This window comes from Hyla sarda, chromosome 4 (genome assembly GCF_029499605.1).
Source record: "Hyla sarda isolate aHylSar1 chromosome 4, aHylSar1.hap1, whole genome shotgun sequence".
Taxonomy (NCBI): Eukaryota; Metazoa; Chordata; class Amphibia; order Anura; family Hylidae; genus Hyla; species Hyla sarda.
Window position 1 is genome coordinate 303,731,969 of NC_079192.1, and position 12,229 is coordinate 303,744,197.

At 45.0% G+C, this 12,229-nt stretch overlaps 1 protein-coding gene across 3 annotated transcripts in view; it reads left to right on the forward strand.

Annotated features, from left to right (window-relative positions):
* FBXO38 (F-box protein 38) overlaps positions 1-12,229 on the forward strand; it is a 70,626-nt gene that overhangs the window by 42,923 nt on the left and 15,474 nt on the right. For all 3 annotated transcript variants that reach the window (XM_056574733.1, XM_056574734.1, XM_056574735.1), the window contains 2 exons: positions 10,801-11,460; positions 11,577-11,674. In XM_056574733.1, coding sequence (XP_056430708.1) covers positions 10,801-11,460; positions 11,577-11,674 — 758 coding nt within the window. The remainder of the gene's footprint in view (positions 1-10,800; positions 11,461-11,576; positions 11,675-12,229) is intronic.

Here is a 12,229-nt window from a genome sequence, read left to right on the forward strand (position 1 = left end):
TGATCCAACACTTTAAATATGTTAAAAGGTTAAATAGGGTTTAAAAGGGAAGATACAATGTGAGCTTGGGGGGGGGGGTGTTAGGAAGGGGAGAGTGCATAAAACTTTACTTTTATTTAGATTCACCTCAAAATAAGTGTAGTAAATTATCAATAAACTGACAGACTGTACTAAGAAACGTCAGATTCCCTGCACCACCTGTTGAAAGATAGCGGGGTAACAAAGACCATAATATGCAAGGTATCTCATAAGCAATCAAAGAACCCGTATGTAGGGCCTACGTGTTTCAGCCCATCAGTATATGGGGTATTTACAGGGTATGTATATAGGCAGATACGAGATATAGTCAGTGATAATGCAAAAGACAGCAGCAAATGGGTTTATGCTGCTATCAAGAAATAGACCCGTAACAGCATAAGTCAGCAGTGTCGAGGTTAAACATTACATATCATAGTACAGGTCATGGTACGGAGCACCATCCAGCCACTTCCAGTCGACATAGGGATTAAAGGCAATATAGATCCACCTATTAGGTCAAATAAGAGAGGGCAGAAACCGAAACGATTCAGGGCCAGGAGGTACTCACTGTTAAGACATCCGGTCCTCTGTTTGTGCACCCGCAGCGGCGGGGAGCCGTGCAGTATATCCAGCTCCCAAAGCACGCGAGGACCCTTTGCCAGTGTCTGAGATCATATCCGGTTCCGGACTGCATGGGCGGAGTTGGGAGATACGTCATGCTCTGCGGAGATGCGGGGAGGCGTGGCGCAGCTCCGTCTATCAGACAGAGCTGGCTCCAAACTGAAGTTAACCGGTACACTGCCGGAAGGATATGCATTCTGGGCCGCACTTAGCAGCCAGTAACAGGAATAAGCTCCAGTATTAAAGGCCATTAGAATGCACACTTCTAATGCTGTCGCATGCATATATGTTGAAGAAGGCTCAGTGAGTTATTAGGCACTAAAAAGTAATAGCCAACCAAGTTGCCTGTACTAAGATAAATGTCAATTGAAGTTAGATTGTATAGGTGTGTATGATCTCAGAATGCCACCCTGTATTGAAATCTGCACCAGCCGTCATGTCTGTCACCCCGGTGATCGGGGAGGGATGGATGCTAGGATGTCGGGGTGGGGATGTGATGGTGGTCAATCAAGAATGATGGATATCATAGGTACCACTGATGCTGTGACAGATTGCTACTTGTGACAGGTGTTGCTTAATCAATACAGAGGGCTAGGGTAAGAGGGTAATATGAGAGGGTAATATGCCCACTGTAAAAATGGATAGGATGGATAATTAATAGGGGTTAGTACTACTGACGGGGGGCCGGTCACCTCCTAGCAATATATGGGAGGGGAAAGGAAGGCGAGGGCCTATTGAGTCTATATCCAATCCTGATATGTCCCTAGATAAATGGCCCTAAACCTAGGCGGGGTGGCCGCCCTAAAAAATAGCGGTCCCGCACTGTGACCTAAGCTATTAACCCCTATTACATCCTACATATGGGTGGGCTACCTCGTGGGCTGACTACCACTGACTACCTATAGCAACCACCATTAAGGAGTGATCCCCCGTCAGAAAGGAGCATGTTAAATAAAACAGGATAAACAGAGCTGCTCGTTGAGGCTATCTTGCACCATCTTGCAAGGGAATAAATCCATCTGGCCTCACGTTGGAGTAACAGTCTTGATTTCGCCCCCTCTAGGAGAGGGTCTAATACACTTGAGTACTTACATACTTGAGGCCACAGGAGCATGTGGCTATGTAGATCATGGCCTTCGTTCCACAGTTAATTAAGTTCTTGATTTTGTACATCTTACCAGTTCTGTCAATTCTGTTTTGAGTTTTTGACATGAAGTCACAAGCTCTGCAGTGACCACATTTCAAAGAACCCTCCATTTTATATTTGTCAAGCCAGGTCCTAATTGTTGGAGCAAGATGGCTATGTGTAATGCAATCACCTATGCTCTTCCCCTTAAGAAAATTAATCTGTGGATACTTCCCCATTATGTCAAGTAGATCCCTATCCATCCTAAGTATAAGGGCTGTGGATTCGGTAGATAAATGTTCCTCCACGACACAGACTCCTCTCTATTAATATGCAAATGTATTTTATACATTCCTTGAAGGAAAGAAAGGCAACATACATGTCATTACCACAGGACTACTGGCTGGGAAGCCAACAGTCTACTGTATTGAACAGTTTTTGTGCTGATCTGCTGCTGAAGATAGGGCAGTGGGAGGATCCTGGAAGGGGCATTTATTATAAAACATGATTTCCCTAGTAGAATCCCATAGTCATGTTTAAAGTTTAAAGGGGTACTCCGCCGCTAGACATCTTATCCCCTATTCAAAGGATAGGGGATAAGATGTCAGATCGCCGGGTCCTGCTGCTGGGGACCCCCGGGATTGCCGCTGCAGCACCGCGCTATTATTACTGCACAGAGCGAGTTCGCTCTGTGCGTAATGATAAGCGATACAGGGGACGGAGCAGCATGACATGGCTCTGCCCCTCGTGACATCACGGCCCGCCTCCTTAATGCAAGTCTATGGCAGGGGGTGTGATGACTCGCTCTGTGCAGTAATGATAGTGCGTGCCGCAGCGCCGATCCCTGGCGTCCCCAGCAGCGGGACCCCGACGATCTGACATCTTATCTCCTACCCCTTAATTCCCTGGTTGAACTTGATGGACATATGTCTTTTTTCGACCATACTAACTATGTAACTATGTAACTATGTAACTATGTCTAGGGTCAGAGTATCCCTTTAAGCTAACAATCGAGTTTACAAATTTTTATAGCCTTAGCTGAATGGCAGCAGTTTTTTCCAATGGTTTACAGCTTCAGTCATGAACTATTGACCCTCCATTCCCTTCACTTATACAAGGGTCTCTAGTCCTGCAAAAAACATATTTACTTAATCCCTTATCAGTGAGACACTAGGCTACCCATGGGTTCCCTGTAAGAGCAGAACACAACACTATGAAAAGTAGAAGTATTGCCGCTCCTAATTGTGCGTTGACTGCCATATAGTGAAGCACATGAAAAGCATGCTTCTTCACGGTCATTTAACGTGTTCGTTTTGCGGTTACGTGAGGCACTGCATGCATTGGTCTTTATTCTTAAAGTAGAGAAGTCATTAATTATAACTTTTTGTGAATTGGGACATTTTAAACTTGCTTTTTTATTTTTTTATATTCCAATCTAAATTTAGCAGGAGTCTGAGTCGGTGCATTGTTTGCCGACTCCCAACTCCAGGTACCCAAAATTTCGTCCGACTCCGATTCCACAGCCCTAAGTATCCCCCAGTGGCGTTGGAGGATCTCTCCAATGGGACCAGACATGTTGTCAAACGTTCTAATAATTCTACATGTCTCAGGGGTGCTCGACAGTGTGTTGTTTTGGTATAAGGAGTTCCTGGCGGGATGTCTGGATCGCATGTCTGTATGCAGAAGACAAGATGTACTCAGGATACCCTCTGTCCCTGAATCTGCCTCTTAAGTCCTTTGCCTGCTCTCCCACCTCAGGAGACTGTTGGAGGCTGTGGATTTATGGTAAACTGTGGTGGTTAGGCTCCCTGCATTATCTTTCGAGATATTTACATCAAGAAATGCCAGAGAGGTTATTTCAAGGACGTATGTAAACGTCATACCAATATTGTTGTGGTTAATGGGATTGATAAATTTTGTGAACTCAACAGAGGTTCCTGTCCATAGGATGAATCCCTCTCGTCAACAAACGTCATTGTTGCCTCCCACCACGCTAAGAAGAGGTTGGCGTATGTGGGAGCACAGGGACTGCCCATGAAAAGAGAAAATAGTTGTTTAACCCCTTAACGACAAAGGACGTATATTTACGTCCTCCACCGGCTTCCGTGATATGCCGCGATTTTCACGCGGTTTCCCGCGTCATATCTGGTCGGGCCCTTCGGCTATCAACGGCTGGGACCCGCGGCTAATACAGGACATCACCGATCGCGGGGATGCCCTGTATTAACCCTTCAGACGCGGCAATCAAAGCTGACCGCCGCGTCTGAAGTTAAAGTGAAAGTAACCCAGCTGCTCAGTCGGGCTGTTCGGGACCGCCGTGGTGAAATCGCGGCATCCCAAACCGCTTACAGGACACCGGGAGGGCCCTTACCTGCCTCCCATATAGTGGTCTCCAAACTGTGCCACTTCAGATGTTGCAAAACTACAACTTCCAGCATGCCCAGACAGTCAGTGCGTGCTGAAAGTTGTAGTTTTGCAACATCTGGAGGACCACAGTTTAGAGACCACTACACAGTGGTCTCCAAACTCTGACCCTCCAGATGTTGTAAAAATACAACTCCCAGCATGCCCAGACAGCCTTTGGCTGTCTGGGCATGCTGGAAGTTGTAGTTTTGCAGCTTTTAGAAGGCCACAGTGAAGATCACTTATCGCGATCTTCACTGCAGCCTTCTCCGCCGCACTTTACGGCCGCCGCTCCTCCTGCTGCAGCCACTGGTTCCTGATGCCGCCTCCGAAGGTCCGGGTAAGCCGGAACCATGCTCCCTCCTCGCCGCCTGTGTTCCCCCGCTCTGCACCGACTTCAATCGGTGGGCAGAGCGGGGGGAAATGAACTCTAACCCCCCGCTCCCGTCCTGCCATTGGTGGTCAGCCTGACCGACCAATGGCAGGGGATAGGAGGGGGTGGCAACACTGCCACCTCGCTCCAATCCTTTACACTGACCCGATTTGCCCGGATCGCGGCAAATCGCATGTCTGAATTGACCTGCGATTTGCTGCGATCGCCGACATGGGGGGGTCTCAGGACCCCCCTAGGCATTGCCACGGGATGCCTGCTGATAGATATCAGCAGTCATCCCGGTCCGATCACCGCCCGGCGAGCTGCGGTGATTGGAAATACGGAAGGCGTATGGATACGCCCTCCGTCCTTAAGTGACGGGACGCGAGGGCGTATGCATACGCCCTCTGTCCCCAAGGAGTTAAAGAAGGCGTATATTTGGGTTGGGTATATGTTTTGTCACTAAAAATATCCTGTGCTTCACTGAGCCATTCATCTAGATTAAGTGTGCCGAAATAACGAAAATGTTCGTGGAAATATACGGGTGTCCACCCACCCGGTATAGACAGTCTTCCAGCAATGGATAACAACGTAAGGAAGGGGCGAGTGCATAAACAGGGTGATCGGTTGAAGATGACTGCTGCTTTCTAACAGCAGCCATCTTCACACAACATCTAGTGGGGACTTAACCCCCTCCCGTATCACCGCGATTGGACAGTACATTCATAAGTCCTATAACGGCGAACGCTGAGCGATACAGCCCCGTGACCCGGTGGAAGGAGAAAAAATTATGATTGCAGCTGTCCGAGACAGCTCCATTCACTAAATGAGGCAGGTGGCAGGGATGCCACCCCCTCCGATCGCTGCGAATGGCCGGTCTGACCGGTCCAGCCAATTGCAGCGCTCTGCATAGTTTGAATACCTCCTTCCCCTATCTGCCCGCTCACTCTAGTCTGGGCAGAGAGCGGGGAAGGTGTTCTGCTGCAGCGAGTTACCGGCGGGAGACCGCTGGTTATCAGTGGAGACAGTATTCACTGTGCAGTGCATCATTGGCGAGTGAGGGTGAGCAGTAGGGCAGGCAGGGACAGTTAGCAGGCAGGGCTGTTCTGCACCAACACTGCTCTGTGGGTCTCTGTGACCCATCAGAGAATTTGCTGCCCCAGCATGCCCCCATATTTTTGGGGGGTGCAGGTTTTTTTTTTTTTCTTTGCATTTTTTTTTTTTTTTTGCGGTTTGCCGTCCATGCCACCAGTCGTAGTTCTGCACTGTGTGGCCTGACCGTACCCTTTGTACTGTTGCAAAAGCACTACATCACACTTTTCACTTTACGCTATTCACAAATAAAGTAAGTGAAAACTCTACATTTACACACACGCACACTTACCCCCCCCCCCCCGGTCCCATCCCCCCCAAAAAAATTCTAATGTCCCTTAGTGGGTCCATGTTTTCGGTGGAGGAGGCATACGCCATGCTTGCCTCCAACAGCGAATCCGCCAGTGATGAGGAAGAGGGAGACCCGACCTTCCTCTTTTATTCCTCTTCCTCATCATCCAGTGAAGATGAACCCCCTAGAAGGCGGCGGAGCTTGTGCCGGGCAATGCCGGGACAGGCCCCCCAAACTAGTAGCCCTGTCCCTCGTACAATTTTTCCCTGTCCACCATTCTAGCGGCACTATCCCCCTTACAGATGACCCTGTCTGGACCCCAGTTCCGGACAATTATGCGCCACTGATTCTTGGGTTTGCTGGCTGCCCAGGACTCCAAATTGACACCACAGGCCTCACTGAAATTGACTTTGTTTTTCTTCAGTGAGGACTTTGTCAATTTGATGGTGGCTCAAACATACTTGTATGGCCAGCAGTTTGTGGCCCAGCATCCCAATCCTTTTTTGGCTAGGCCCGACAGATGGACCCCCATCAATGCAGCTGAGGTGAGGACTTTTTGGGGCCTCATGCTGCATATAGGTAGTAAAAAAGCTGAGCATTAGGAAATACTGGAGTGGGGATGTTCTGTATAACACCCCCCTCTACAGTATGGCCATGCCATGCCACGCTTTGAGGCTGTCCTCAAATGTTTGCATTATGTTGATGTTAATCCCCAAAAAGTCCCAAGAACGTTGATCCTGGGATTTATTCTGTCCCGAAAAGATCCCGCATATGACCGCCTGTTCAAAATCAGGCCGGTTATAGATCATTTCAGTAATACATTTACAAAGGCGTGTATCCCCCAAAAGGAGATCGCTATTGACGAATTCCTTATTAGTTTCAAAGGGAGACTCCATTTCCGCCAGTGCATTCCCAGTAAAAGGGCAAGGTGTGGAGTGAAAGTATACAAGCTCTGTGAGAGCACCTCAGGGTACATTTACAGATTTAGGGTTTACAAAGGGAAGGATTCCCGCATTGAACTTTCAGAATGCCCCCCCATCCTGTGAGTTAGCGGTAAAATTGTGTGGGAACTGATGTACCCACTGCTTGATAAAGGTTACCACTTGTACGTGGATAATTTTTATACAAGCATCCCTCTCTTCAAGTCCCTTTCCACTAGAGCCACTGCTGCTTGTGGCACTATGCGGAAAAATCTGAGAGGCCTCCCCACATATCCCCCACCGATCCCTAGGGGTGGGAGCAGAGCCCTTACTTGTGAAAATCTGCTGTTGGTCAGATATAAGGATAAGAGGGAGGTCCTTATGCTGACGACCATTCACGGTAACGGCAGCTCCCCTGTCACTGTACAAGGTGCCACAACACCAGTCCTCAAACCTGATTACCTCCTACAACTGCAGGGACATTCCTGCAGTTGTAGGAGGTAGTGATCAAGTCCCTGATCTTTGAAAACCATGAAGGAGAGAGCCTGAATACCTCTTAAACTGTAGGCCCGCATATCGTACCAGGGAAACATTTTCTAGGAGAGGTCCCCTGGAAAAAAAGGACGGTCCCAGAAAAGGTGCAGAGTTTGTTCTAAAAAAGGGAAAAGGAAGGACACAATTTTCCAGTGTGACAACTGTCCTGAAAAACCAGGCCTCTGCATCAAAGAATGCTTCAAGGCGTACCAGAAGTCTGTGGAGTATTTATGATTTACCCCATTTATATTCTTCCCCAAATTTTAGTGGATTGTACACTAGCCTGGATGCGGTGTGGTACACCACTTTTTTGTTCTTTTCCAATGCATTGGTGATGTTGTACATGAGCTTGGAACCACGGCTATGTACAGCGCTTTTCCGATGCATTGGCAACGCAGGGACATTACAGTCCCTCATTGTAATAATCCCCAAAAAGTCCCAAGAACGTTGATCCAGGGATTTATTCTGATTGCCATATTTGGAGTCGGGAAGGAATTTTTTCCCCCTGGCATGGGGCAAATTGGCATCTGCCTCATAAGGTTTTTTTTGCCTTCCTCTGGATCAACACAGTAGGGCAGTGTTTCCCAATCAGGTTGCCCCCAGCTATTGCAAAACTACAACTTTTTTGGAACAGGGGGTGGTGAAAAAAAAAAAAATAATAACTTTTTATGCTAACTTGTTGCTGTAGCCCCAAATTTTTCATTTTCAAAAGGGATAAAAAGAGTAAAAGACCCCCAAAATTTTAAACACTATTTCTCCCAAATATGGAAAAACCCTATATGTGGATGTAAAGTGCTCTGCTGACGTACTAGAGGTCTCAGAAGGAAAGGACCACCATTGGGCTTTTTGGAAAGTGGATTGAGCTTGAATGGAGGCATGTCGTGTTTGCAAGGCCCCCATTGTGCAAAGACAGTGGAAACCCCCACAAGTGACCTCATTTTGGAAATGACACCCCTCAAGGAAAATAAGAAGGGGTACAGTGAGCATTTAGACCCCAAAGGGGATTCCAAGGTTTTTGAAACCGTAGGCTCTAAAAATAAAAAACATTTTTTAATATTCAGAGCCCACTGTTAAAAATATCTTGGAATAACTGTTGGGGTGTTAAGGCACACTGTACCCCTTGTTACGTTCCTTGAGGGGTGTAGTTTCCCAAATGGTGTGCCATGTGTTTTTTATTTTTTTTCCCCTGTTCTGGCACCTTGGGGGCTTTCTAAATGCAACATGCCGCCCAAAAACCATTTCAGCAAAATTCTCTCTCCAAAAGCCAAATTTTGCTCCTTCTTTTCTGAGCTCTGTTGTTCGCCAGCATAACACTTTGCATCCACATATAGGGTATTTCCTTACTCAGGAGAAATTGGGCTACACATTTTGGGGGGCTTTTTCTCCTATTACCCCTTGTAAAAATGAAAAAATTTGGGGTAACACCAGCAATTTAGTATAAAAAATTACATTTTTCATTTTCAAGTCCAACTTTAACCAAAGTTCTTCAAACACCTGTGGGGAGTTAAGGGTCACTGTAACCCTTGTTACGTACCTTGAGGGATGTAGTTTCCCAAATGGTATGCCATGTGGAATTTTTTTGCTGTTCTGGCACCATAGGGGCTTCCTAAATGTGACATGCCCCCCAAAAACCATGTCAACATTTCTTTTTGTAGATCCTTCCCTTCTGAGCCCTATAGTTCGCCAGCAGAGCACTTTAAATCCACATATTAGGTATTTCCATACTCGGGAGAAATTGGGCTACAAATTGGTCTTTTTCTCCATTTAACACTTGATTTAGAATTTTTGCCTTCACTTTGCAGCTATTCCTGTGAAACACTTAAAGGGTTAACAAACTTTCTGAATGTCTCTTTGAATACTTTGATGGGTGCAATTTTCATAATGGGGTCATTTATGGGGGATTTCTAACATAAAGACCCTTGAATTCACTTCCAAACTGAACTGGTCCATGAAAAATTCAGATGTAGACATATTTGTGAACATTTGGTAAATTGCTGCTATACTTTGAACCCTCTAATGTCTTCAATAAGTAAAAACATGCCAACTTTATGATGCACACACAAAGTAGACATATTGGGGGAGATGTATCAAAACTGGTCCAGAGGAAAAGTTGCTGAGTTGCCCATAGCAACCAATCAGATCACTTCTTTCATTTTTGAAAAGGCCTCTGAAAAATGAAAGAAGCGATCTGATTGGTTGCTATGGGCAACTCAGCAACTTTTCCTCTGGACCGGTTTTGATCTCCCCCATTGTATATGTCAATCAATATTGACTGAATATTGATTAATTTATTTGGAATGTCCACTTTCCTTACATACAGAGAGTTTCAAATTTAGAAAAATGCTAAATTTTCAAATTTTTCATGAAGTTTTGGAATTTTTCACAAAGAAATGATGCAAGTATCAACAAAAATTTACCACTAACATAAAGTAGAATATGTCACAAAAAAAACAATCTCAGAATGAAAGGTAAAAGCATCCCAGAGTTATTAATGCATAAAGTGACACTGGTCAGATTTGAAAAAAAAAAACCTTAAGGCCCAAATGGGCTGAGTCCTTAAGGGGTTAATCCTCAGTAAAGGAAATAATAAAATGGTGGTATTTTTCTGCCAATAATCCTCCATGTTTTAGCTAGTTGATTCTCCCTGCACTTAGGCTGTCAATCATGCTGCTGTAGTTGGGAGGGGACTCGGAGCGTAACTGGACCTGCTGTGCCCCCTTCTCTGTAATATGATAGCAGTTATGGCACGTGGTGATTAATGTTAAAGGGGTACTCCACTGCCCCAGGGTTTGGAACCTTTTGTTCCGAATGGGGGGCTGCAGGGGTCTTGACGTCATGGCCACGCCCCTTGTGACGCCTTGCTCCCTCAATACAAGTCTATGGGAGGGGTGGCAGCTGCCAAACAAATGTTCCAAACGCTGGGGCAGTTGAATACCCCTTTAATTCTCAGTCTTCTGCAGACCTGACAGGTCCCCAGGTTGGCATGTAAGGACGTGACAGGTGCACTTTTAAAGATACTACTTTTGACGCATCATTGTGAGATGTCAGAAGTTTGGATTTGTGGGCTCTAGGTGCTGAGACCTCTACTTCTACTAAAACCGATAGACAAAAGCATTTAGCGAAGCTATTTACTCCTTTGCTTCTATTTGGCCCTTCTGAAGATGTGATGTATAAATTTATAGATTCTATGAATCCATATATTGCTTACTCTGCTACCCAAGGAGAACAAAGCTAAAATGAATGGGCACTGTACTTTGATCTTGACTTTATAAATTTCTGTATGTTCAGGAGTGTCTACTATTTTTTGTTTTGGGTGCAATCTTTTTAGTAATAACACTGACAGCTGGAGGTTCCATATTAGTATTGATATCAGCCACATATTTGTATATCATTTTACACTATTTATTTTCACTCTTTCCAGTTGTAAGTGGAAAAGGTAAAACGCCATTGCGAAAGAAGTGCAGTGCTGCATTCAAGAGTCCAGCACCGCAAACTACCCCAAGTGAAGAAAGTAGCTGTGAAAAGGGGTGCCAGGTGACAAGTGAACAGATCAAAGCTGACATGAAGGCAGCCAGTGACCCCTCTGACAGGACCAAAGGAAAAGATTGCTCCAATGAAGTGAATGCGGCAGGTGGTGTTATAAATGCAAGTGACCCTGATCCCCAGAATATAGGTACTGATCAGCCTTTGAATGAGAGTCCTGATTCTGTGGAGGGAGTAGGTTCATGTACGTGTGCTAGACCAGAGGATTTTGTGCTCAGTGCTGCTCAGGGACAAGAGACAAGTGCATTATGTCCTCATTGCTCCAACAATGTGAACAAAGAACAAAAATCACAAAGGAGAAACAGCGGGAGTTATGACATACCACAGCCTTCAACTAGTCACTCCTCTTCAGGAGAGGAGTCTGAAAACACTCTCAGGACTCCACAAAATGGAGCATACAGGACTAATTCAGGTATAGGGGTGGATATAAATGCGTCTTCTGCAAGCAGCAGGTTACAGCAAGGAGGCCATAATCCACACAGGCCTCTCACAAGAGCAAGAACAAGGCTATCTCAGGTGTCTCTTATTTCTGACGGGGGTGAGTGTATTTTGTATTTTACTTTTTGCTAAAGGACTTAACAGCTTCTGTCTTGTCAGGACCTCTTACGCAAAAGTAAATTTTTGGTTTTAATGTATAACTGTATTTAATTTAAGAATCCACACCAAAAAGCAGAAAAGCTGTAAAGAGGAAACGGACAGCAGATAAATCTACAAGCACCAGTGACCCTGTTATTGAAGATGACCATGTCCAGGTAGGTTTACAATATGTATACAGTACATAGCTAAAATCTTATTGTCATTTTATTAAATAGTGTGTCAATTGTAGAAAATATTGTGAACTAAAATTATTGCCATAAATACTATACACATCAATCTGTATTAGGTTTCATTCTCTGCCTTTATTGATGAATAATTGCCATACTTTTCGGATTGTAACCCCTTAAGGACCACAGGTTTTTCCGTTTTTGCACTTTCATTTTTTCCACCTTACTTTAAAAAAATCATAACTCAATCAATTTTGCACCTAAAAATCCATATGATGGCTTATTCTTTGCGCCACCAATTTTACTTTGTAATGACAGTAGTCATTTTACCCAAAAATCTATGACGAAATGCAAAAAAAAACAAAAAACATTGTGCAACTAAATTGAAGGAAAAACTTCATTTTGTAAATTTTAGGGGCTTCCGTTTCTACGCAGTACATTTTTCGGTACAAATGACACCTTATCTTTATTCTATTGGTCCATAAGATTAAAATGATACCCTACTTATATAGGTTTGATTTTGTCGTACTTCTGGAAAAAATC